The following is a 27782-nucleotide window of genomic DNA, read 5'->3' as shown; positions in this document are numbered from 1 at the left end:
CCGAAATACGCAATTATTTTGGCATGACTGAGATAATGAAACCTTTGATTTTTGATGGTTCAATGTACGCAAACTTTGTCTAAGGCACAAATTATTAAAAATATAGTATAAAATTACCTTCAGGCTTTGTGTATAAGGTGTATATGAATCATAAATTAATTTCATTTCTGTACACAAACTTTGCTTGAGTTACAAAATTATTGAATATATTGTATAAAATTACCTGCAGGCTGTGTGTATAAGGTGTATATAACACATAAATGTATTCTGTATGTATATTTGGGTCCCATTCCAAAGATATTTCATTATGATATGCAAATATTCCAAAATACGGAATATTCCATTATCCAAAATACCCCTGTTCCTAAGCATTTTGGATATCGGAGACTCAACCTGTACATATATATATATACAGTCAGGTCCATAAATATTGGGACATTGACACAGAATTTTCAGATTTTGGTCTCTATTCACCACCACAATGGCTTTGAAATGAAACAAACAAGATGTGCTTTAACTGCAGACTTTCAGATTTAATTTGAGGGTAATTACATTCAAATCAGGTGAACGGTGTAGGAATTACAACGGTTTCTATATGTGCCTCCCACTTTTTAAGGGGCCAAAAGTAATGGAACAAACTAAACAATCCTAAATCTAGCTTTCACTTTTTAATACTTTGTTGCAAATCCTTTGCAGGGAATTACAGCCTGAAGTCTGGAACTAATAGACATCACCAGACGCTGGGTTTCATCCCTGGTGATGCTCTGCCAGGCCTCTACTGCAAATGTCTTCAGTTCCTGCTTGTTCTTGGGGCATTTTCCCTTCAGTTTTGTCTTCATCAAGTGAAATGCATGCTCAATCGGATTCAGGTCAGGGGATTGACTTGGCCATTGCATAACATTCCACTTTTTAGCCTTAAAAAACTCTTTGATTGCTTTTGCAGTATGCTTCGGGTCATTGTCCATCTGCACTGTGAAGCGCCGTCCAATGAGTTCTGAAGCATTTGACTGAATATGAGCATATAATATTGCCCAAAACACTTCAGAATTCATTCTGCTGCTTTTGTCAGCAGTCACATCATCAATAAATACAAGGGAACTAGTTCCATTGGCAGCCATACATGCCCACGCCATGACACTACCACCACCATGCTTCACTGATGAGGTGGTATGTTTTGAATCATGAGCAGTTCCTTTCCTTCTCTTCTCTTCCCATCACTCTGGTACAAGTTGATCTTTGTCTCATCTGTCCATAGGATGTTGTTCCAGAACTGTAATGGCTTTTTTAGATGTTGTTTGGCAAACTCTAATCTGGTCTTGCTGTTTTTGTGGCTCACCAATGGTTTACATTTTGTGGTGAGCCCTCTATATTCACTCTTGTGAAGTCTTCCCTTGATTGTTGACTTTGACACATATACACCTACCTCCTGGAGGGTGTTCTTGATTTGGCCAACTGTTGTGAAGGGGTTTTTCTTCACCAGTAAAATAATTATTTTGTCATCCACCACAGTTGTTTTCCGTGGTCTTCCGGGTCTTTTGGTGTTGCTGAGCTCTCCGATGCGTTCTTTCTTTTTAAGAATGTTCCAAACAGTTGATTTGGCCACACCTAATGTTTTTGCTATCTCTCTGATGGGTTTGTTTTGATTTTTCAGCCTAATGATGGCTTGCTTCACTGATAGTGACAGCTCTTTGGATCTCATATTGAGAGTTGACAGCAACTGATTCCAAATGCAAATGTCACACCTAGAATCAACTCCAGACCTTTTACCTGCTTAATTGATAATGAAATAACGAGGGAATAGCCCACACCTGTCCATGAAATACCTTTTGAGTTGATAGTCCCATTACTTTTGGCCCCTTAAAAAGTGTGAGGCACATATTGAAACTGTTGTAATTCCTACACCGTTCACCCGATTTGGATGTAATTACCCTCAAATTAAATCTGAAAGTCTTCAGTTAAAGCACATTTTGTTTGTTTCATTTCAAAACCATTGTGGTGGTGAATAGAGGCCAAAATCTGAAAATTCTGTCAATGTCCCAATATTTATGGACATGACTGTATATATATATCATCTATATGAATTGCTGGACATACTGTACACTATATAATTATCTGGCCAATTCACTTGATCTAAACGGATTACACAGATACTTGTACAATGTATTATCAAAACCAACTACTAATTATCGGTCTGTCAGACAAGCTGAAATCGTCCAGCATGTCCAAAAGATTTTCCCCTTTTCCTTCACAGGAGAGGAAAACAGATATCATTGCCATACACTGTGAAATATCTCACAGTGGGTGGGATGCATCAAAGGCAAAAATGCCGTCAAACCTCCAAAAATGCAGCTTTTGGCATTTTGGCCGCATTTCGCATATGCACCAAGCTCTGGAAAGCAAAACTTTCTGGAGCTTGGTCCCGATAGGCAATGCCACCTACAGATGGCATTGCCTAATAGAAACTTATGGGCTTCATTTCTGAGTTTTCCCCAAGATGGATCCAATATGATCCATGCCGGTGGTTCACAAAGGATTTTGCAGGTATTAGCTGTATGAAATAATGTAGTCCCTAGTACTATCCTCAGTCTTTCAGTAGTTTTTTATATGTGTTCCTATGCTTACTGATAACACCAAATCTAAACTCATCAAATGGTTATAGATCTAGTTGAGTTACCCGGCTTTGCCGGGTTTAAATCTTCAAGTTATTACATTTTATTACGTGATGTCGTCCAGATCCATTCAGTGGAAGGCCCAGAACAGGCTCCCTGGATCAAAGTTCTGTCCGGCGCACTCTGCCGTGAGGTCTGACCGGTACCCCAACCACTCCATTAGGCATCCCAGACCAGTTGCCACCCCTCTGTGAAGTTTTCATCCAAATCCAGCCAGTGGAAGGCCCAGGACAGGCTTCCCGGGTCAAAGTTATGGCCAGTGTCCCCGGGTCAAAGTTCTGCCCAGCGTACACCAATGGGAGGTTCAACCGGGACCTCAACCAGTATGTCTTCTGGGATCCAATATTACCACTCTGTGAAGTTTTCATCCAAATTATGTGATGTTGTCCAAATCCATCCAGTGGAAGGCCCAGAACAGGCTCCCTGGGTCAAATTTCTGCCCGGCGCACTCCGCTTTGAGATCCAACCGGGACCCCAACCACTCCATTAGGCATTCCAGACCAATTGCTACTCCTCTGTGAAGTTTTCATCCAAATTTATCCAGTGGAAGGTCCAAAACAGGCTCCCTGGGTCAAAGTTCTGCCCAGCGTATACCAAAGAGAGATCAGACCGGGTCCTAATCCCCCCTAAAACCTTACCAGGATCCAACTGCACCATTTCACGTTGGTTTCATCCCAATCGGTGCACGGGTGTCCAAATGCATTGTTTTACGTTTCAAAATGTATTTTGAATGGTCTATCCTATATTGGTTAATGGATTTGTGGTTCTATTTTTGTTTGAAAAATGCAAAAGATAACAGTTTTCCCCATAGATAAATATAATTAATTACTTCACCAGTTACACTTATAAAAAATGGCAAATGTAAGTTTATTTAAGCTTTTTCAAAATTCCTGAAAGTAGAACAAACCATGATTTTTCATGAATAAACCTTTTGGCTACAGTATTACAAATCACATACATACAAAAGAAAAACTTTAGTGTTTTCCATTAAACTGAATAATGCTAGACTAGAGGGCTGTTAAGCTTTTATTCTGCTTATGTCCAATTTCTTTTTCTTTTTACTTACTTTTGTTGTTTACAGAGTTTCAAAGTGATTGCACTCTGCAGATTTCATATAAAGTTCCTCTCATTTTAGAAACTTTTGGAGGACAGAACATACTTTAAAATATGAAAATATATTAAACATAGACTACAAAATATTTACAAAAATACTATCGGAAAGGATTAAAACTATACTTCCAAAAATAATAGAATGTGACCAGACAGGATTTATTAAAGGAAGCCTGCAGTAGGAAATGTAAGGAAAGTACTGTCAGGAATGCAATGGAGGGGTTGAGGAAAAAAGAAACACAATTTATATAGATGGTAGATGCGGATAAAGCATTTGATTTAGTGGCATGGGACCACTTATATGTAACAATGAGAAAATTTGGGTTTCCAGAAAATTTTGTTAAGCTAGTATCCACAATATATACAGATCCAGTATCAAGAATAGCAAGTAATGGGTATATATCAGAGAAGATAAGGATACAAAGAGGCATGAGGCAGGGGTGCCCTTTACCCCCCTTGTTATTTGCAATGGCTATTGAACCCTTGGCCGTAGCCTTAAGGAAGATGGAAGGATTTACAGGGATAAAAATCAATGAAATAGAGTTAAAAATAGCATTATTTGCAGATTATTTATTAATGTTTATAACAAACCCCCCAAAAAACTATCCTGGTGATATTGAGGCAAATTGGAGAGTTCGGTACATTTCCAGAGTTCAAAATTAATACAGCTAAGTCTGATCTACTCCCATTGAGTCTAGTATGTGTTAATGCAGAAATGTTACAGGAAATATACCCATTTAAAATCATATTAAAAAAAATAAAATATTTGGAGATAAATATAACCTACCCAATGCAAGATATGTGTAAAGCGAATTGTGATTCAATAATTAATGTAATAAAAACACAGTTGGAAAAAAATTACCATTATCGTTAATGGGAAGAGAGGCAGTGACGAAAGATGTAATATTCCCAAAATTAGGATATGTTATCCAATTGTTGCCAATCAGGATAACAAAAAAAGATTGTAATCAATGTGAAAAAAATATTTTCAACATTTTAATGGGTAGAGAAAACACCCAGGACATCTATTAAAAATGAAAAACGAGAGGGAGGACTTGCAATACCGGATATTATGGGGTTTGTTAGAGCAGTCCATATGAGATATATAATAGACTAGCTATTAGATAAGGAAACATATGTAAATAGTGAGATTGAACAAGAAATGGTAAAGCCATATACACAGTGCATTAATCCATACCCCGAAAAAACTTATTTCACCACAAATATTGACAAATGTGATCTTTAAAGATACATACATACATAAATCCATATTCTCCAGATATGTGAAGATTGAAGGAAATTTAAGCTTTCAACCAGCATTAGAAAATAAAACATTTAAATAATGGAAAATAAAATTTGATAATTCAAATTAGAGATGTCTTTGATCCTGGACGGAGAATTCTCTCATTTCAAGAGTTAATTAATAAATATGGAATAAATAATAAACATTTGTATATGTATTTGTTCTTAAGACATTATGTTCAAACAGAAAGAGGACTAGATAATATAATGAAAGATGGTGATCCAGTGGTGATAGTGCGAGAATAGATATATACAAAACTAAATATCTATATTGGGAATTAGTAGACAATGATAAAGATAACGAAAATATATGGTAAAGAACAGTAGAGAAATGGAAAAAAGATTCCTGGAGATAACTAAAGCGTTAGATATTAATGAAAATATGGAAAAAAGTGGTGAAATATCTATATAAAGCACAGTTACAGGAAGTCCAGATAAAAACGATTCATAGAACTTATATAATGCAAGGACAACGGAAATATATGATACAAGAAGAGACAGGAGAGTGTCCAAAGTGTGGGAAGTCGAATGCATTGTTTAAACATCATTTCTGGTAGTGTCCAAAAGTTAAAAGGTTCTGGAATAAATTAATTACCTTTTTGAATATAAAGTTTAAATTAAATTTGAAATTAGATCCGTTAGTGCTATTATGTGCAAATTTTAAAAATTGGAATTTAGGTCCAGAGAATAGAAATTTAGAGCCTATGTTAGTAGTTATTGTGTCGGTGGCAAAGAAAATAATATTATCAAAATGGATCAAGAAAACAGCCCCATCAATAGAGCAAGCCATAGTGAGTTTATTAAGATTAATATATCTTGAAAGACAAGAAGTAAGAACAGATTTTGAACAGGGAGGTATAAGATTTTTTAAAAAGTGGGGACCCTATATCGAAAGTTTAGGAGAAACAGCACAGGAGAAGATATGACATTTTTCTGGAACCACAACATGGTATTTGAGACAACAACTGAATAGTTAATAAAAGGAGGAGAAGGTTAAATCGACATAAGACTGAAAGGAAATGAAAGGTAGAAGGAGGATGTAAGAAGAGAGATGTAGTGGAATGATAGAAGAGAGGAGAGTAAGATGAATGGAAGATGTAATTGTATTGTATTTTAATGAAAAATTTTAAAAATGTGAGTTATGATGTAAAATTTTAATTGTGGAAAGTTAAATGTAAAGTAAATGCACCAAAATATGTAAATTTGGTAAAAGATGTATTGATTAAAAGATAATAAAGAGATTTTAAAAAAAAATTATGAAAACTAAGCTTAGCCAACCAGTGGCTTTTTGGACTTAAGTAGCAATTTTTTGGCCAAGTTTTCTGTGCTCCCTGCTAAATTTGATGGTGTTACCTTTCGGGGCCAGCTTGATATATTCACAGCTTGCTGTACTGATGACCACAGCAGAGGAACCTAATAATACATATGGGAATCCTAAAGTGATGCTGTAAAACTTTCTTAAAACAGCAGTTTTCTGAGGTTTTACAGCAACATTTTTGATAGATCTCGCCCTAAGGCTGGGTACAATTAAGCTGGGTACACACTGACATATATATTATCCGACCAATTGATCAGCCAATATATCTGCTGCCCATCGGCCAGTGTGTACCCGCGATATGTCGGTGAACGTGTCGTTCACCGACATATTGCATTGGCTTTGCTGCACATATCTATCCATCGGCATGTGTGTACAGGCGGTCTGCAGACCGCCCGTACACACACAGCGGCAGCCGTGGGGAGGGGGGCGGGACACGCCCCCCAAATACCGGGACCCACGGGCAGACACAGATGATGGCCATTCAGTGTGTATGAGCGACCATCATCTGCAGATACAGTATATCTGCATACTGTATACCCACCATTAAACGACGGATTGGTCAGTAGATCGTTCTGCCATCAGAGCAGCTGATTAGCCATTCAATATGTCTTGACTGACATCACAACTGGGTAGGCACTTAAATTTACCCTCCCAGTGAAGATGTTAGTGTCGGCGGTCTCTGCAGCTAGTATACGAGCAGTCGGCGTGCGGGTCTGCAGCAGTGCTACTGATTGCCATCCCGAGGCACCCTGCAAGCCACAGGATGGTGCCATCCCCAGGACCCTGTGTGACGGCAACGCTTAGTTATGGCCATGGGCCCTTTGCAGTATATGCAAACCATAAGAGTGACACCATTTATTAAAACAAAAGAATTAGGTTAGAATTAGGGGCCAGGGTAAATGCAGTGATATTTCTGGGTTCCACTTTTGCATCACCATGGGATGCATTTTTCTCTTTATGTGTAAATTTGTATCTCGGGGAAATTGTAGAAAATAAATAGAGCTGGGATGATAGTAAAAGTGGTCCGGTGTGGTTGAGGCCTAATAGCACTGGTAACATGTAGGGCCTGATTCTCGTAGTTGAGTGCCAGTGTCAGTGCAAGTGGCTGCGTTCACAGATGCAAACCGCAAGCATAGGAGCCCGCGGTCAGATGGAAAAACTGCACCTGCCATAGGGATGGTGCAGTTTTCGATGCTGCATCTGATGGTGACGTATAAGTATGCACCAATTAGCATTACAACGTCCACAGGCACTAAAAGTGGATGTCTGGTTCCTTGTACATTCGGTCACACGGAAAGGGAAAGAGTGTGAATGCCATTTGCAGAAATTCACAGATGGGTGGTAGCTAATAGATGCTGCTGCGCTCGATTTTGTGTGCAACTCAAAATCAGGCCCATAACGCCAAATAATCGCAGCAAAAATTGCACCATTTTGTGGCCAAATGCGAAACAAGGTGAATATTTTGAAATTTCACTGATCTCCAGTTAGGATATTAAAAATGAAACACAAATCTTATTATTTTTTTTTTTATTTGACATTTCCCCCAAATTCCCATAAGGTAGCCCAGTGGAAAGTAATTTTCAGAATAATACACTTGCTCATGTAAATCCTTCAGACTGGGGTCCTCTGGTGAATAGATTGTTCCCTTTGATATGCAGAACCAGTTCTCTAACATTTAAACAGTTTTGTCATATGAGAAAGGGCAGCGGCATGGTAAATATGGAGATGATCCTTTCCTTTCATTACTTGGACACATTTGAATATCATAAAAAGAAAACGGCATCAGCTTAAGGTCAGATTGTTTTCCAGAACAGCTTTTCCTAACGGTTTCATATTTTTTTTACCTATACTACTTTTCTTTCTGTGGTCTCCTGCCGCATTTAAATTAATCTAATATAATTTTACCTTTAAAGTTATCATTAAGTTGGTATGAAATTATCAATGTTCAATCATAATGAAGACACCCATTTATAGCAGGGATGGAGAACCTCAGGCCCGGGGGCCGTATAAGGCCCGCGGAATCATTTGGTCTGGCCCTCTGAGCTTTTTTCTGCTAGCCTCATCTGGCTAGCAGGGTGCCTAGAATGGTACCCTGCAGCCAGAATCTATGCAGCAGTAATGCCTGGGGCGTCCTTAGGATGCTTCAGATGGTCAAACCGCTGCCCTTACAGCTCCCCGGTGCATCCTCAGGATGCTCCGGGCATTGCCGTAATCACCAGCGATTGTGGCCCCGCCCTGTGTGATGCCATATGGAGGGGGTGTGGCCTCCATCCGTGCCCACTAATACAGTTATATATATCAATACGGTACTCTGCAGAAAAAAGGTTCCCCACCCCTGATTTATAGTCAGTTGCCCAAAGAGCTGGATTTAATATATTTTGCTTCTCCTAGACAATTAATTTCCCCGTCCCGTCTTTATGAACTTCCAACCTTTCGACATATATCACTGGTAGCTACAGTATATAGTGTCAGCCAATTATGGTTGTAGCACTCTAGTACTCACAATGTGCAGGGAGGGCAGGGCGTAAAGAGTGGTGCTATCAGTATGGTAAGCAGAGCCAGATTAGGGGAAAGGGGGGGTACGGGGTCATGGTGCCCTGGGCCCCCCCACTCTAGGGGGGCCTCCCCCTGGTCAGAGCACACTGGTGTGCAGTCCCGTGCATTTCTAAGGGCTAGATGAGTGGGGGTGGGCCAGACGATGATTGGGGGCGAGCCGGATGTTGAGTGGAGGCAGTACAGATGATGAGTGGGGGTGGTGCTGACAAGAGGCAGGGGGGTGGAGGCGTAGGGACAGGTCCCACTGTCTTAAGTGGCATGAGCTTAATCCGGCCCTGATTGTAAGTTTTCTGAGCTTCTGGTTGATGGTAAAGCATGGTAAAATCTAATTTCCCATGCCTCCACCCATTTCAGTTTGCTTGAACACCATATACTAGTTGGACAATAACATCCCTCCCAACTGTCCTGATGTAATAGTTTTTGTGCTGATTCTGGATCACATTTGTCCCAGCAGGCAGGAATATTTGGACGTGTGTCTCACTGATATTAGTATGTGCAGAACTGCAGGGCTATTTTAGGGGCGGTGGGGATGGTGAGTACTCCAGAAGTGCTGGGCATGATTGTCTAAGCAGGGAGATGGTTTCATGTTCCCAGGTGTCCTAGTGTGTAGAATATAGATCTGTATGGTAATGTATGCTGTAGATGATGTCCATAAAGTTCTTGAAACTTCTGTCTGCCAAGGGCTTCACTTGGCATGAGACCACAGTTGTAAATAAAAGGCTTGGACAAGTGAATAAAAAGGGGGAGTGCTGAGCAGTTGTGGCAGTTGACAGCCTATCTTAGAGAAGTGATGTGTGGTGTCAGAGATACTGCATCACTGGAAGAGAGAGCTGCTGGCATTACATCCAGGGGGAGCTGCACACAGAAGAGATGTACCCTATCAGAGGGACATTGTGGGTCCACCCCTTAGACAACAGGTGTGGTGCTGAACACTGTTGATTGATGCGAGCAGCCGTGTGTGTCAGGTGAGGGGAACCAGGAAAGTGGCCAGAGCTGTCCTTTTAAGACAGTGCTGGAGTGAGGAGCACATTGAGGTACCCTTCTCATAAGTACCTCCCGGTCACTACCTCTCGGTCAGAGCCTAGTTCAGCTAGTTACAGGGACACCAGAACAGATATGTGCTTTTTTACTGTGGCTTCAGTCACACCAAATAGCCCCTCAGAGCGCACCATGCGACTTGCACGCACCAAACATATTTTTCTCTGAAAATGTGCTGTCTCTTTGTCTGCTGACTGTGGGAAAGGTGATGGTATGGCAGCATCCGCTCTCAGCCAATCAGCGGACGCTGCCATAGAAACTGTTTGGCTGTCCTCGGAGTGACCTGTCATTTTGTGTGGCCACTGTACGATGTACAGTGGCAGTCCGTGGGAACGGGTGTTTGTTTTGTTATTTTATGAAGACAAGTGGACGACTACTTGGAATTAAGTGGACCGAGCACACTCAAGGATTTGGTGTAACGTGTGTGTGTTTTGTTCTACTTTTAATAAAAAATTAACACATTCAGTGTCCGTGTCCTAAGTTTATTGTAATATTTTCTTTACAGGCAGACTACAGGTTCTACCAGGCCCTTAAGGTAAGGCCATGCTGGCACCTACTGTTCCACAAGTGCCAGCATGCCTGGATAAGCTCGCTGGGACCTGTAGTCTGCCTGTAAAGAACAATATTAATTTCTATTTTTACACCATTAACCCCCCACCTACAGCCACCAAGGGTGTGGGGAAAAACCCTAGGCTTCCAGCCCAAGGCCATTTTATTTTTTAAGTCCCTACTTTCAGAGGATTTACAGCCCTGGGCTGACCAGTTTGGGTTTGGTTTTACATTATGGCAAGGAGACCCCATGCTGTGTGTCTTCCTGCTATAACGTAAGCCCCTCGGCTGGTTCATTGTGCTGGTTATTGGAAAATCGCGGGGACACCACTTTGGTTTTCTCACAATTTTCCAGTACCAGACAAGGCTGAAAGGTGGAAAAGCTGGTTATGAATTTAGGGAGGGACCTCACGCAGTCTTTTGCTTCTCCCAAACTCGCCTCCAACAGGCTGGTCTATTCTTTGGGCAGGTTGACCATAGTTTTGCTGTCGGGTTTTGGCCAGTTATAGACCTTTAGTAAATCTCCGGTTCCTATAGACGAATCGTGACGACAAATCGTGTAAAATATGGCTAAATCATTAGTGTCCACTCATGATCTCGATGCCAATGCGCGTCGCCGCTCGTCGTACATCACATCTTCTGATCTGCCATGCTGTAGGGCAGATTTGCCAATCTGGGACACAGTGCACTGGATGCATGATAGATCTTAAGTCAGATTGGACATTTTTTACTCCATATCGTGAGTAGGACTGCCGGGGAGCTGCCTGGGGAGAGTTCAGGGGAAATTGCACACATTGTGGGATCGTGTGCAGATCGTTATGTGTGTGGACACCTTTAATACTGTACTATGGCAATGTTTAAGACCTTTGCAACATCTGCACCCTGTGCTTCTAGAATGAACATATTGCTATAGCCTGTTGGGGTTGTGGTCACAATAGGCTTCAGGTGGAATGTGTAAGTGACTGTTAGGCCACACAGAGAGTCCTTAACCAGGATGCCTGTTTATTGATTTCAACAGGGTAACAGGTACAGTAACAGTGGTAAGCAGTATTTCACAGAATAACCGCGTATTTAGCTTTCTGGAAAACAATTGTAGAATGTTAGAGGATCGGCTTAGATCCCTTATTGGGAGATGCACATACGACACTGCACATACTAGAGATGAGCGGTTCGGATTCTGTGGAATCCGAACCGCTCTGATCACCGGGGATCCGAGTACAACCGAGCCGCGGCTCGGGTGTTCCCACCTGACTTGGATCCCACTTCAGGGCCGAACGTCATCCTCCCGACGTCGGATTCTCGCAAGAGTTTGTTTCTATATAAGGTGCCGTGACCGGGACTCGGCGCTATTTCACTGTTCACTCGCACGCTGTGCACTGCTCTACAATGTCTCTCTGCATATTTTAGTGCAAATTGTATTTTATTGTAAAAAATCAATAGGATAACAATACAAATACTTATAGACAATATCAGGGTCATTGTTGAATAATATAATGCAAAAATAACAAGACACTAGAAAACGTTAAAACTCAATAACAAAAATTGCCAGTGACATCATAAAATATCAAGAAAAGGACCCATATATATGGAAAAGAATAAAAAAATAAAAATAAAAAGACAGACAAAAAAAAGAAAAGAAACAAAGAACATAACTATACAACAGGATGCAAGGGGGGGCGGAAGGAAGTGAATAGATAGAAATATATTGGGGGGAAAAGAGAACAGTCACCTCAGATCAAACAATATAATCTCGGGTTCATCAATACCCATTAAAAAGGGTTGAGAGAAAAATAATGAGAAAAGTTAAGTATAGCTGTTATTTAACTTTGAACCAAGTGCAAGGGCGTAGGTTTTATCACTGTTTGGGACAGGTCTAGGAAATTGAAGGGCGGGAAGAGGATAAGATATTTTTGAAGATCGCAGAGTCCTTGAAATCTATCCAGCGAAGCCAGGTATCTCTGAAGGACTCATAATCGCCATCAGCAGAGGTCAGTATATTATCCATTTCCATATATATAGATCCAGCCTAGTGAACCATTCCATAAATGTTGGAGGAGAGGAGGAGCGCCATTTCACCGGAATGACTGCTTTAGCAGCATTGTTCAAATGACATAACAAATATTTTGAAAGGGGTCTGGATGATAAATGAAAGAACCAAAACGTTGAAGCTGTAGGGACCGGTTCATCTAGAATTTTTGCAGAAAGGTTGAGGACTTCCTTCCAAGAAGGCTGAAGGATAGGACATTGCCACCAGATGTTTAGTGCGTTACCTGGGGCCCCAGAGCAGCGCCAGCATATGTTCGGAACACCAATCCCCATCTTAGAGAGGATATCTGGGCATTTATACCAACATGATAGCAATTTATATTGGGTCTCCCTAACGCCGACACTAGGAGAGCAGGTGTGAGCCAACTTAAATATTTTCTCACACTCATCGTCAGTTAGGCCGATTCCAAGCTCTTGGTCTCAAACCTTAGTAAAATTGGGGAGAGAGAGGCTAGCGTCCGCTGACAGAAAATTATAAATCAGCGACATAGTGTGGATCGGAGGGATAGGCCAATACATAATTGTTCGCATGGAGTATAAGGCAAACAGAGAGTCTTAGGGGGGCCAAGAGATTGCAGAAAATGACATAACTGAAGGTAGTGTCAGTATTCCCGTGGGGGTAAATTCCATTTCTTACAAACCTCATCAAAGGGCGCAAAGCTACTGCCACTCATCAGCTGTCTGACCCTAAAAAGTCCTACCGCTAACCAGGGGTGGAAAGTCTTAACATCCATACCTGGAAGAAATTGTTCTTTAAAGAGGAATGAGGTGAGGGAGGAATGAGGTGAAGATATAGAGGTTTCCAAGAACTTAAGGTAGGGCCAATGGTAGGATGAGAAATTTTGGGGAGGACAGGAAGCTATGGGGCTATTGATAAGGGGATTTTCAGCATCTGGTTCTCAATTTGCACGCATTGTTTAGGGGTGTCTGATCTGGACCAGGACAAAATTCTGTGGAGGATACAGGCCTGGTAGCAACCTTTAATATTTGGGAGGCGTAAACCCCCTCTATCTTTGTAACAAAACATAATATCTAACTTCAAACGGGGCCTGCCACCTCCCCAGACAAAGTCTCTAATGAGAGTCTGGACTTCCATAAACCATCTAAGAGGTAATTTAATTGGGAGGGTTTGTAACAGGTAGAGGATTTTAGGGAAAGAGTTCATTTTGAGAATGCCAAGCCTCCCAAACCATGAGAAGGGTCCTGATTTCCATAGTCTCAAGTCTGAGTGTATCTTGTCTAGAAGGGGAGTGAAATTGGCCTCAAACAGGTGGGAGAGAGCTCTAGTAAGATTAACTCCCAGATATGTAAGCTGGGAAGAGTGCCAGGTGAAAGGGAACGCTGATTTAAGGCCTACAACCATCTGTGGAGGTACCGTAATATTCAAGGCCACTGATTTAGAATAATTAACTTTAAAATTGGATAGGTCTCCAAAAATCTTGAATTTCTCTAGTAGGTTTGGTAGTGAAATAATGGGATTTGTAATTGTGGCCATTCAATCATCGGCAAATAGAGCTAGTTTGTATTCATCACTATGTAACCTAAAGGCCGATATGTTCGGATTCAGCCTGATCAACCTCACCAGAGCCTCCGTACAAATAATAAAAATCAGGGTGGATAAGGGACAGCCTTGTCTCTAGTTCCATTGTTAATGGAGTCAGAAAGGGAACCGTTAACTCTAATGTGGGCAAAGGGGGAGCGATAAAGAGCGAGGACGCGTTGAAGGCAAACAGGGCCCAGTCCCAGGTGTCTCAGTATTCCAGACATGAAACTCCAATCTACCCTGTCAAATGCCTTCTTGGCGTCAGTAGACAGCAGAATAGCTGGGGTCTCACTGCATATTTTAAAGTGACTGTGTCCAGAGTGGCTGGGCTGGTAAAGTGACTGTAGGGGGCACACTGCACGCTGATGTATGCTGCGCTACTCTGCTGATTAAAGTGGCTGTAGTAGCCTGTGTCCACTCCAGACTCACAAGTGGCTGTGCTGTTAAGTGACTGTGTATAGGGGGCACACTGCACGTTGATGTATGCTGCGCTACTCTGCTGATTAAAGTGTCTGTAGTAGCCTGTGTCCAGACTCCAGACTTACAAGTGGCTGTGCTGTTAAGTGACTGTATAGGGGCACGCTGATATATGCTGTGCTACTCTGCTGATTAAAGTGGCTGTAGCCTGTGTCCAGACTCACAAGTGGCTGTGCTGTTAAGTGACTGTGTATAGGGGGGCACACTCCTCGGCATGCTGATGTATGCTTCGCTATACTCCACTGATTAATGTGGCTGTGTCCAGACTCACAAGTGGCTGTGTGTACAAGGCATGCTGATGTATGCTGTGCTGTACTCATGCCCATCTGCTGGAGTGTAAAAAAAAAAGTAAAATATTTTTTTTAAAAAGTATAAAAGAAAAGTAAAAAACAAATTAATAAAAGTAAAATATATTTTTTTTGTGTGTGCTATATCCCCCACTGCGTATACTGTATACAAGTACTGTGACTCCTTCGGCCTTAACCCTCTGTGTATAGCAGCACCGTGACTCCTTGGGCTGTAGCCCTTTGTGTATACTGTATACAAGCACCGTGACTCCTTGGGCCATAGCCCTCTGTGTATACAAGCACTATTACTCCTTGGGCCTTAGCTCTCTGTGTATACAAGCACTGTGACTCCTTGGGCCTTAGCCCTCTGTGTAAACAAGCACTATTACTCCTTGTGCCTTAGCTCTCTGTGTATACAAGCACTGTGACTCCTTGGGCCTTATCCCTCTGTGTAAACAAGCACTGTGACTCCTTGGGCCTTAGCTCTCTGTGTATACAAGCACCGTGAAACCTTGGGCCGTAGCCCTCTGTGTATACAAGCGCTGTGACTCCTTGGGCCTTAGTCCTCTGTGCATACAAGCACTGTGACTCCTTGGGCAGGAGCCCACTGCGCGTTCATAGTGTTCACAAAAGAGGTAGTACCTGTTGCTAAAGTGCTTGGTTTGTTAAAGTGTGCATGTCCTTTTTAATATCCAACATAAGGGTGGGTGGAAAGTCCCAAGGACAATTCCATCTTACACTACCTTTCATTTCTGCCACTGCTGTGTGGCAATGTTTCATAGATGTGCTTTAAACTGCGGTGTCTGTGCCACTTCCCTGTCGCTTAATAACCAGCCAGCTCACTGGCATTGTCCCTGCCACCAGGCTGCACATTAATGGTCCCCTTTTCGGCTTACTCCTCTTGCCAACCTTGCAGACACCTGGAAGGTACATCCAACAGTCTTTGGCCAATAATGGTGAAAACAATATTGTGAGCTGTGAGGTGGTCTAAATTGACTGTAAAAGACTGGAAATTAATGTTATTGAGGTTAATAATACTCTAGACATAAAAGAAATTCCCAAATTATGTGATTTTAACAAATCCAAAACCAGTCACGGCGGTTTGGCAAATCCAAATCCAAAGCCTGAGAATGAATCAGAGCCAAATGCAAATCCAGCAAAAAGTGTCCAGCGCACATCTCTAACACATATCAGACCTCACGGACGTGCATGTATGTGTAGCGTCAAAATATTCAGTGAAGTGATAGCTATCATCTCACTGTTAAGCTTTTCGTAGGGACATCCTCGTATTGGGGCTGCTCTCCCAACATGAGCTCATTAAAAAATAGCAACAAAAAAATCATTCCTTATTGCCGTGATATGGGATCATAATTTACGGGTCCTTAATGCGTTTTTCAATAATTAGGTTCCTAGCTTTCAAAACATCTGTACACTTTGGTACTCACATCACTCCACCAACACCTACGCTTAGTAGTGTCCACTTCCCCAAGCCCCGCATGTTACCTTATGCTGGCAAGCGGGACCCTCCTCCACGGCGCCATCTTCCCAGTGATATTCGGTTACATGGTGCATGCACACAAGTGAGCAAAGGCACAGCGCCATCTTCCCGAAGATGTCTCTGGGAAGATGGCATTGCGGATGAGTAGGGACCCCATAGAGCTCTCTAGGACCCATGTATATTGCTAAAATCCTAGAATGTTTGGTTTAGTCCTCCCTTAACTTTGAACAGTGCTGAAAGGAAAATGTTTGCCAGATAGAAAACTTACTACAGATTTTTAAAATAAAATATATTGGATATGGCAGTGGTACCGAAAATTCAAGTAATTGCTACCGTAGCTTATAACCCTCAAAATAATTCATTGAGCTCGTGTTTTCATCAACTGTAAAATGATAGAGGGTTTGTTAAAGGTTCCTGGGGTCCCATCTTGTTTCCATAGCAGCCGTCAGCCTTTAAATTCTTCACTGCTAAATATTCTTTTCTTTCTACTTTATCTGTCAGATGATGTTAAACTCAAAGGTTCAGATTCAGATACACAACAAAATCTCTTTCAACATCAGAAGCTCCTGAGTTTGCATACATGCTGTGCTTAAGTCCCACACCCTAAAATCATATTATACTTAATTCTGACTTGAAGAACTATTTACTACTCTGTAGCAATACGGCTGATTTTCTAGCATCACTTAGGAGCATATTTATCAAAATAATTTAGCAGGATGGGGGGATGATTTATTGGTCCCAGTAGCTAATGCCATAAAGTGTACAAGCCATATTCAGCCGATATTTGTGCATGTGCAGTCCGACAGGTTGTCTGGTCCCTATCCGGAGCTCGTGTTTTGGCAAGAGTCATTTGGTAATTTGGTAGTCACTCCGTATTTGCATCTGCTATTCCAAACATCACATAAAAATATGACTTAAAAGAATGATTAGATATAACATGAGTGAAGATCATATATTAGTCCCAAGCCAAACATCTAGCTAAGTCTTGTAGTACGACAAGTAGCAGTACTCAGAAACTATGGGCCATATTCAATTAGGCTGCGAAAAGTGAGAATCGGTGATAATTTATTGCCGATGACGTCATTTTCACATGTTTGAATTATCCCCGAATTCAATTTCAAAGACTTTTCGCCGGTGCGAAAAGTCTTAGAAAAAAAACGGGGATAAGTTTTCACCATGTTTTACATGGCGAAAAAAAGTGCAGAAAAATAGCCTGCACCCCTGGTAATAGCCCCTAAAAATGAACTGTCAAAAAAAAAATAGGGACACCTCAAAAAAATTATTTTAAATTTGGAGTTAAAATAAGAAAAATATGGGGAACAAGTTTTTAAATAAAGACATTAATTCAGGGGGGGTTCCCAAGTATGCGGCAGGTGTTTTAAAGAATGCGGGTGGTAGGTGCAGGTGCATTTTTGAAGAATTTTCAAAATGCACTTTAGGGACTTTAAAATATACTTGCACCCATTTTCATGTAAATTTGATGTGCATAGTTATTTTTTGCCCCCAAAAAAACCTAAGTGCTATTCTTCATCACTTCTTCAAAGTCGGGAAAAACACCTGCCACGGCTATTTAAAAACCCTAATTACCTTCTGCAGGGAAATCGGGGGTACCCATAGTGATCCCCCATGTTAGCACATCATAAGGGGTGTCCTAGGATGAATTCCCGAAAATTCCCTATTTTTCCCAATACTTACCTTTCCACCGGCTCCTGTTTTCGCTGCTTTCTAATTGAGCATGAGAATAAAGCGGGCGTGCACCCGATACTTTATCCCTGCAAAACCTCCGATGTGGAGCGAAAAGTCCAGCACGGGCTTTTCACTCCCAAATTGAATATGGCCCTAAGTGCGGCTAAACCCAGTGCTTTTATCCGCGTTAAATACTAACGTGTGCCCAAACGGAGGAACAGTTGGATTCCTTCGTTGGACGCCTATTCGTATAGACGTCCAGCAGGGGGCATGCAGAACATTTGAATTGCTATAAGGTGCGTATCCACTAGCAGATAAGGGAACGACAGTACGATTACAACATTGTAATCGTACAGTCGTTCCTCTTCCCATGCAGTGCCTACACTGAATGATATGTCGTTCAGTGCAGACACCCTCCATCATCCCTGCCTTAACAGTCACTTACACATTCCGCTTGACAGCTATCGTGACCACCACCCCAACAGGCTATATCAATAAGTCAGTCCTAGAAGGAATACACTTACACAGGCATTGATGATTGGCAAACTGCCTAAATAGGTTAATAAATCACCTTCATGTGTAAATATGACAGGAGAAAGGCTATAAAAGTACACAGTCTACATTCACTATATCACTTAGTTACTCTTAAGCTGGCCACACACTAGACCAACTTACATCCAACCAGCCAACTTGTTGATTAGTTGGAATGAAAATCTGGTAAGGAATGGGAGTAAATGATGATCAGCAATTTGCTCATAAATGCCAGAAAACAGATGAAAAAGGTCGTTCAGACAAGTTTGTTAAATGTTTGATCTAAACTATTTGTTCAAACAACAGTTTTTGTCCATTTTCCAGTGTTTGGGAGCAAATTGCTGATTGTATTCCTTACCAGATTTTCATTCCAACCAATCAACTAGTTGGCTGGTTGGACAGATAATCTTTATATGTGTGGCCAGCTTTACTCTTTCCTCAAACAATGAAGAACGTTAACAGATATGTTTAAATAAAGGATGAATCTTGGCCAAAGCACAATAGTATATTCTGTCAAGAGAGTAGTACAGGGTATGCATTTTGAGTACAATAAGGTCTTTATTTATCATTAGTGGTTTGCAGAGATAAATAATGCAATTGCACCAACATTTACCAATATGAGTCTCCTCTTGGTAAACCCTAAGGGAAGGGTTTCAGGAATTTGGCCATGCATTTAGGGGTTTGACTCTGGGGGATCCAGCTAGGCATATCCAGTTTTGCTTCACCTCTACTGCTAGGTATGGCTAACGCCATCCTGAGATAGCACTAGCTATTGGCAAATAGATAAATACACTTAAGCTGGCCACACATCTAAAGATTATCTGTCCAACCAGCCAACTAGTTGATTGCTTGGAATGAAAATCTGGTAACGTATGGGAGAAACTGATGATCAGCAGTTTGCTCCTAAATGCCAGAAAACAGATGAAATTGATGGTCAGACAAGTTTGTTAAATGTTTGATCTAAACAATTTGTTCAAACAACAGTTTTTGTCCATTTTTCCGGCGTTTGGGAGCAAATTGCTGATTGTCATTTTGCTTTCATACCTTACCAGATTTTCATTCCAACCAATCAACTAGTTGGCTGGTTGGACAGATAATCTTTAGATGTGTGGCCAGCTTCAGGCTTATGTACCCATAAAAGTCTATGGAGACAGTGATAAGTGGCACAAAATAGGTCATCACTGGTGTAAAACCAGTGCATGGCAGTGGGTAGCATGGCACTTAATGCACCATGGGTCGGCCTCTACACCCCTCTCCCGCATATGTGAGATTATGATGTCACAAAGAGAGGAACAAGAATAGGAAGTTGAGCAAGGCTCCAGGCTGTGGGGTGTCCTTACAAATACAGATGCCAACGTAGCTGTGACGGTGCAGCCCTCTCGGCCTTGCACCCTTGCTGGTGGCACCACAAGCACACCTCTAGTTACAACTCTGGTGGCATTTTTCTTAATTGAGAGAAACTAGACCCCTAAGAGTCAGAATCTTTTTTTGTCTTTTTTTTATTACATTTTTTCCTGTGTTGCAGGTCAAACAGTGATTGCTTTGTGTAACCCCAGCTGCCTTCAAGTTTTAATTAACTATTCACTTACAGATTTAATTTGCAAAATGGTTTCATGCATTTAAAGCAAGTTAGAACAAACCACGGAAATTACAGCAGTTTTCCTTGTCATATGGCTCCTAATAATTTTATGCCAGACAAGTAGCCTGACCTCTATAATAAGAGGGGCTTGTCTGTTCTGTTGCTTCACATTCAGTATTATTAAGCCGTTGGAAATACATCTTTTATGTGGTAAGGAAAAATGGATTACAGCCTAACAATGGAGAATACGGTGTATTTGATTGTAAAAAAGTAGTTTTCTGTAGGCTAATTCATAGACTTGCGAATGGGAACTTGTTTATTATATGTATGGAAACCACTTCTAGGGAGATCTCAAGAGCAATGCAATCCTGGTATATGTATTGGTGATGTACGGTAGTTTTGAGTGACGGTGAGATGAGTATTCCTGCAAGCAGGTTCTTCTGCAGTCATTCTGAGCAACATTCTGCCCCAAACCTGGTTACAGGGAGCAACAATTAATCATAGATGGAGGATTCCTATTTACTGTATCTTACTACACCCAACTGCCATTTCAGTTATCATTCATTCATTATTGCTCAATATGATCCAACATTAAATTTAATTGTTGGATTAAGTATTGGAAACTCAGAGATAATCCGTTCAGTTAATGAGATAATTAGAGTCAATAGTATCAAATAGATGTGATTTTTGGTGGTCCTGCTCTAGTTAAGTAAACTGGAGTACTCACAACCAGGTGGTCTTCAGTTTTGTGAACCCATTTCTCTATCAAAGGAGATATCTGTGGACCTCATTAAAAAGATTTGTTGATGCTCCACACACTGGTGTCCTACTTATTCTGACACCTGGAGCGGGTAGGGGTGGTATGCCTTGTAGTGCGCGTGGCTTTGGCGTGTGCCGGCAAAAAAGGGGGCATGGCCTCGTGGGTTAGGCGTGGTATAACTGCCCGAACTACCGTTTATGTCACTCCAGGGGTGCTTGAGATGCGGACTGCCCCCGGGTACCAGTTTGTTTTGCAATGCCGGCTCCCTCACTGTGTCAGGGGCTGAGTGCTGCATATAATGCTACAGTGACCCGCCTCGGCGGGTGACACCCGGGTGCAGTTGGCACCACCCTTGTGAAGCCACTGGGTCAACAGGATGGAAAAGGTTACAATTATAGGTTACGATTTCTAAGACTTTGGGCCTGATTCAGTGGTGGACGTTAAGCAGTAGCAGTTGCAACTTCTGCATACCTCCCAACTGTCCAGCTCTTGGCGGGACAGTCCCGCTGTCCCACACGCGGGATGCAATGTCCTGCGTGGTGGTGAGGGAGTTGGGAGAGAGCACTGCGCATGGCATCTCTTCACTGCCAGGGGAGAGCTTGGGGGCAGCCCAGCAACCCCGGTTGTGCTGGGCTCGCTCCCTGAGTGATATAACGTGGGGCGGTCTGTAAGATCATGCCCCCTTTACAGATAGGCCACGCTGAATCACCGATGTTGGGAGGTATGACTTCTGTCACAGCTGCTACTGCGAATTTATGCCAAAGGTGCAGCTCTAATCCGCCGAGGTGCGCCTATGGTTTTTCAGAATGTCCGATGGTATTTGGCTGCCGGTGTCAGTGGAGCTGTGTTCCGATGTAGTCCCTGACGCCGGCATGCCTCCGCCACGCCTGCTCACTGCGATTGACAACTTCCCCAAGTGCTTCTGTCACACATGCAATTAGATATCCTGCACTTTATACTGTATTTATTAACTGAAATAAGTATTAAAATAATAATATTAAATGAGGACTATGTTCAGTGGTACTGCCCCGGTAGCTGTGTAGCATCAATAAAGCTCTTTTACTTTTACCAATATTCATTGCTTCTTTTTTGTTTACAACAATATAGTTTAATATGGCAAAAATGTCAGGATTACTTTGTGATTAGTAATACTAGGCCTGTGCATTCATCTGATATGATACGCACTACACATGAAGCGTCCCAATGGAATTGCATGGAGATACTTCTGAAGGGCATTACATGGACATGCAAGGAGTGCAAATACATAAAAAAAAATTGCATGCAGGGTAAATACTGGCTGCTTTTGCATGTAGCCCACAAATCATACTTGCCTACATTTTTTTCCTCCCCGGGAGAAGCTCGGGGAAGTAGTGTGTCATTAAGCCCCGTCCTCTCATGGTAAATTGCCGCGATTCGCCGATACTTAAATTGGGGCGGGGCTAAATAGTGTGATTCTTGTAGAATTGCGTAATTAAGCCCCTCCCCCTACTCAGAAAACCCCAGATCGCCATGGAAATTCTCCCCATTCTGCCCACTTCACTAGGAAGTGGGCAGGAATGCGGGAGAAGTGTCTACTCTACCAGGGATGCAGGGGGTTACCCGAAAAATCGGTAGTTTCCATCGACTTCCGGGAGATGTGGCATGTATTCCACAAATGCTGGCCAGCTTTATTTTTAAACTGCAATGACACACCCTTCCTAAATCTAACTTTCTGCACATTTTAATTCTGCCCACTTGCATTGCAGCATGGTTTTACCAAGATGTACAGTTACAGTAGTTGCTCTTACTCTATTCCTAAATCTGAATCAGGCCCATTGTTGGATTAGAGACTGTAAGTTGGATGCAAGTCAGCAACGTTGTGTGCTTGGAAATAGATGATGAACTTCTTGGTAAAGAAGTTCTGCTTGTTAAAGTTACCCTCATCACTATCAGGTCGCATTTGTACCAACCCTATAGTTGGTGCTTCAGCTGGATCTCTGTATACACTGAACTATGCATGCAGGAAATAGGTTTTAGCTATTCAGTGAAGTCACTGATAGCTAATTATCCTGGCTTGGCAGGTAAAATATTGGTTAATTAATACATTTTAATATAAAGGCGCGTATCCATTAGACGATGAGTGATATCGTCTAGAGTTTGCCCTGTAATGCCGGGCTCAATGTCGTTAACGTTATTGAGCATCCACACTGAACGATACCATTAACGATATCATTCAGTGCCGGCACCCTCCTTCATCCCCGTACTTGCAGAACTTGCAGAACCTGAAGATATCATCAGGTTGCCCTGCAAGTACGGGTGATGAAAGAGATCGTCAACGACCAGTGGGAGTGCGCATCACTGGTCATTGACGGCATACACACTGCACGATATTGCGGACGATGACGATATCGTTATCGTTCAAATCGTCCACTTTATCATTTAGTGGATACGCGCCTTAACACCAACAAGCTGCTAGTCCGTATGCCAGTCACTACACTGGCAAACATCAAAAGAAACACTTAGTACAAAAAGGACTGCTCTAGTGCTGGTATTAATATAAATATATAAAAATTTACATATTTTTCATTGATAACTTGACCAGGCTTTTCTTAACCATAAAACATTTATTATAACACAAACACAATTCACATATATTACACATAAAATTAATATAAAGTATCACTTTGCAAAGTGTTAGTATTTGACACTAAGGGGTAAATTTACTAAGAATCGAGATAGGTCGAGATGACCATCTCGGGTGATTTATTGATTTTTTTCCCTGCTTGCAAATTTACTAAAGGCAAAGGCCCTCATTCAGAGCCGTACGCTCTGAGCAGAGCGCACGCTCTGAATGAGGGCCGGCCTCCATGAAAATGGAGCGTCCTTCTGGACGCTCGTATAGCTGTGGGTCACCACCCACAGGCTATACGAGCGTGCATTTTGATGGCCGCGATGGTCGAGACCATCGCGACCATCGAAATTGCGAGCCGGAGCCTGCGGTTGAGGTTTTCAACCGCAAGCTCCGGAGTGATTTTGGCTCTATCAGAGCCAAAATCACTCCCACTGACATCACTAGTGATGTCAGTGGGCCGGCTTTTGACGGGAGGCGTTCCCGTGGGAACGCCCCCGTCAGGGAGGCACGCCCCCGGCACGCCTACCAAAGGGGGCGTGCTGTCAATCAACATTGACAGCACGCTCCCTTTGATCGGACACAATGAGCGAAGGACTTTCCTTCGCTCGTCACGTCTGGCGCATGCGCACGACGGAGCTCCCTCTGTCGTGCGAATGCTCAGTCCAGAACATCGACCCACTTGCAAGCGGACAGCCGCTCGCGAGTGGGTCTGAATCAGGCCCAAAGTCAGGTGAGTTAGAGAGAGATTTCTCTGATCTCACTCGTAAAACTCGGGTGAGATAGCAATCTCGAATCTTATTACCATCGGGCCAAATCGGAAGTACTTTTCACCTAAAACATACATCTCTCAAATTTACCAAAAATTGGGATGACAAGCTCAGGAGAGATTGGAGCAAACTCTCTGTCAAAATTACTTTTCAAACTCTCAACCCCCTGAGCTGCGAGATGGTCAGAAACATACACAAACCATTGTGATTTGTGTATGTTTCTTTCTGTAACTTGTAAAAATAGGTATAATTTGTAAAAAAAAGACGTAAGGTCCCCCCCAAAAACACTAACCAGCCTCGGGCTTGCCAGCCTGTCCAGGTTCTTAACATTACAGGGAAAAAAATGTGTAGGGATCCCCTGTAATGTAAGAACCAGCACAAGGCAGCAGGGACAGAGCTGGTTTGAAATATACGGAGAAAAAAATTGACATGAGTTCCTTTTCATATTTAAAACCAGCCCTGGACCCTTTCTAACGGGGGACTTATGCCAAAGCCAGGGGTGTCCTTTCACCGGGCCCCCCAGCCGCAGCATCAGCCCTGACCATTAGTCAGCCCAGGCCAAGGATCCCTGGGGAGTTGGTGACCCCCCCAATAAAGGGGTCACCCTCTCCATGGCACCCCTGGCCTAGGCTGATAGCCCGGGGCTATCCCCGCCATCCCTGGGTGGTGGATGGCGGGTTGATTGTGTTAGGTTTAGTGTAAAAAATAGATTTTTCATCATTGTCTTTACAGTGGAACTACAGGTCCCAGCAAGCCTCCCCCGCATGCTGGTACTTGGAGAACCACAAGTACCAGCATGCGGGGCATTAAGGGCCCACTGGTACCTGTAGTTCACCTGTAGTTGTAGTTCTCCAAGTACCAGCATGCGAGGGAGGCTTGCTGGGACCTGTAGTTCCACTGTAAAGACAATGTTGAAAAATCTATTTTTTACACTACACCTAACACAGCCAACCCCGCCACCCACCACCCAGGGGTGGCGGGGATAGCCACGGGCTGTCAGCCTAGGCCAAGGGTGCCCTGGAGAGGGTGACCCCTTTATTGGGGGTCACCAACTCCCCAGGGATCCTTGGCCTGGGCTGACTAACGGTCAGGGCTGATGCTGCGGCTGGGGGGCCCGGTGAAAGGGCACCCCTGGCTGTGTCATCAGTCCCCCGTTAGAAAGGGTCCAGGACTGGTTTTAAATATGCGGTGGAACTCACGTCATTTTTTTACTCCGTATATTTAAAACCAACTCTGACCCTGCTGCCTTGTGCTGGTTCTTTCATTACAGGGGATCCCTACACATTTTTTTTCCTGTAATGTTAAGAACCTGGACAGGCTGGCAAGCCCGAGGCTGGTTAGTGTTTTGGGGGGGGACCTCACGTAATTTATTTTTTAGACATTTTTCTAATTTTTACAGGGGAAAACAAACAAGCAGCAAGCACATATCTCACTGATATGTGCTGGCTGATAGCTCGGCAGAGATTTGCAGAGAAAAAACATTGCAATCTCGGGTGAGTAATCTCCTGCAAAGCGAGTTACTTGGGAGAGATATCTCATTCTGCTTCACCATCAGCAAACTCGTTTAGCCTCAAATGGCCTGTTGATAAATTTGGTAAAAGAAAAGAGATTAAATCAGCGGAATTTTGGCGAATTCCAGCGAGATAAATCACTTTGAAAATCGGGACCATCTCGAATCTTAGTAAATTTACCCCTAAGTATCCAGTACTGATTGCTGCTCTTTAAATATCTATGTTGCGGGCTTGAACTGTTAAAACATAAATATGATACAAAGTCACAGTCTCATAAGAGCTGTTTTCAGGAGTGTAATATCTCCACTAGATATAAGTTCCTTATAGGGACGAGCAATAAGTATTATATAGAGTATGCTCACCGGCAGGCTTGTGAGTGTTTGGTCTCCCAGTAATCTTGGCGTGCCTGGAGGCTATGGCAGGCACTAGCCGGGTTTTGGTAGGGAGACGTAGACTCTTGCAGCGACGGTGCGGCACTTGTAAATGCCGGTCCACCAGTACAAGCGGAGGCCGTGGCGTACAATTCTATAGAAGTAGCCGCTATGTACGGTGTATGTATCTCACTGCAATGGGCCTCTCCCCGCTGTGCTGCTGTTGTAACGAGTAAGTGCAGAGTTCAATCCAAACAGCGGAGTCCCGTGAGCAGCAGGTGGCAGCGGTAACAAAGTAGGCACAAGTACAGCGTGTAGTTAGGCAGCAATGACTGGTATTAACCCTTTCAACGCGTTTCGCTCCTATCCAGGAGCTTTATCAAGACCTGGACAGGAGCGAAACGCATCGAAATCAGTGTACAAGATATAGGTCTACTCATCTGGTGACTTCACCTCAACACCTTTTTTTGTAAGAATCTATAAATATGTATTGCACTTGCAATTTTAAGATAATACTGTATATTAACACATTTTATATAAATAAATGTGAAAATGCATGCTGTTACCTTATTCACAAATATACTAAAAGTTGTTTCTCTTCTTTAGGTTGCTTATTTGAAGATGACCTCTGCAAGCATTTTGAGATGTGCTTGAATGGTAAGTCCATACGAATGTTTCCCAACTTGTCTTTCTGTCTAAGAATGTGTCTGATTTAACATGGAGCCTTTATGGGCCGGATTCAATTAGCCACAAAAAGCCAAACTTTTCACACAAAAATGCTTACTGAGCAATCCTATTGTCAAAGTTTTCGCAAAAGCGAATTCTCCATAGACGAAAACCGACTGTTTTCACCGTCTCAGAGCAGGAGAAAAGTTGCGCAAAATCCCTATTATTGCTTAAAAATGTGGATACTTGGTTCAGAACCCCTTGGACACCCCCTAATGACATATTAGGCAACAATAGTTTTTTAATTAGCTTAATTTGGCCAATAATGACATGTCATTTTTGCGGTAAAAAAATGTAAAGTGTTGGAAAATGAGCTTTCCCTAGGTTCACAGACTCCTGTTCTGCTCTGACAGGTAGAGCAGAGCCGGGAGCCGGAGCTTGTTATCAGCCTTGTGTGTCTAAATAGACCACAGGCTGACTATAGTGCATAAAACAATATTTGAATATATACACTGTACTATATAAATATACTGTATAAAAAAACATTACGGGCACCCAGAGACCGTTGATCTGATGAGCTCCTCCGTGATCCAAATTTATATCAGATACATTTATGTGGTGTCTTGAATTTATTTTCGCCATGCTAAGTATTTGCTTATGATTAATTACAATATTAATTAGCGCAATTGTAGTTTTTGTTTGTGATAATCAGAAGGTGATTTTTAATTGGGTTTACACAGACCCATAGGTGTTTGCAGATGGGGTATATCATTTAATTTTAGCTCTATTAGCGCCAGGCTGATACTTTTGGTTGGGACCTCCATGATCCAGTCAGCTGATCTCAGGTCTCCTGTTCTGTGACCACGGTCATCTGCTCTGTGCTGTAAACCAGCATCTCAGTTTACAG

The 27782-nt window shown here is 42.4% G+C and overlaps 1 protein-coding gene across 1 annotated transcript in view; it reads left to right on the top strand.

Annotated features, from left to right (window-relative positions):
* Positions 1-27782, top strand: part of PTPRN2 (protein tyrosine phosphatase receptor type N2) — a 1246087-nt gene that overhangs the window by 179482 nt on the left and 1038823 nt on the right. The window contains exon 2 of the mRNA XM_088445425.1: positions 26816-26866. Within this exon, the coding sequence (XP_088301551.1) occupies positions 26816-26866 (51 nt within the window). The remainder of the gene's footprint in view (positions 1-26815; positions 26867-27782) is intronic.

This window comes from Taudactylus pleione, unplaced genomic scaffold, assembly GCF_031769625.1.
Source record: "Taudactylus pleione unplaced genomic scaffold, aTauple2 ptg000380l, whole genome shotgun sequence".
In the NCBI taxonomy this organism is placed as follows: domain Eukaryota; kingdom Metazoa; phylum Chordata; class Amphibia; order Anura; family Myobatrachidae; genus Taudactylus; species Taudactylus pleione.
The sequence above is the reverse complement of the archived record's forward strand: the minus strand, read 5'-3'. Positions and strand labels throughout refer to the sequence as shown.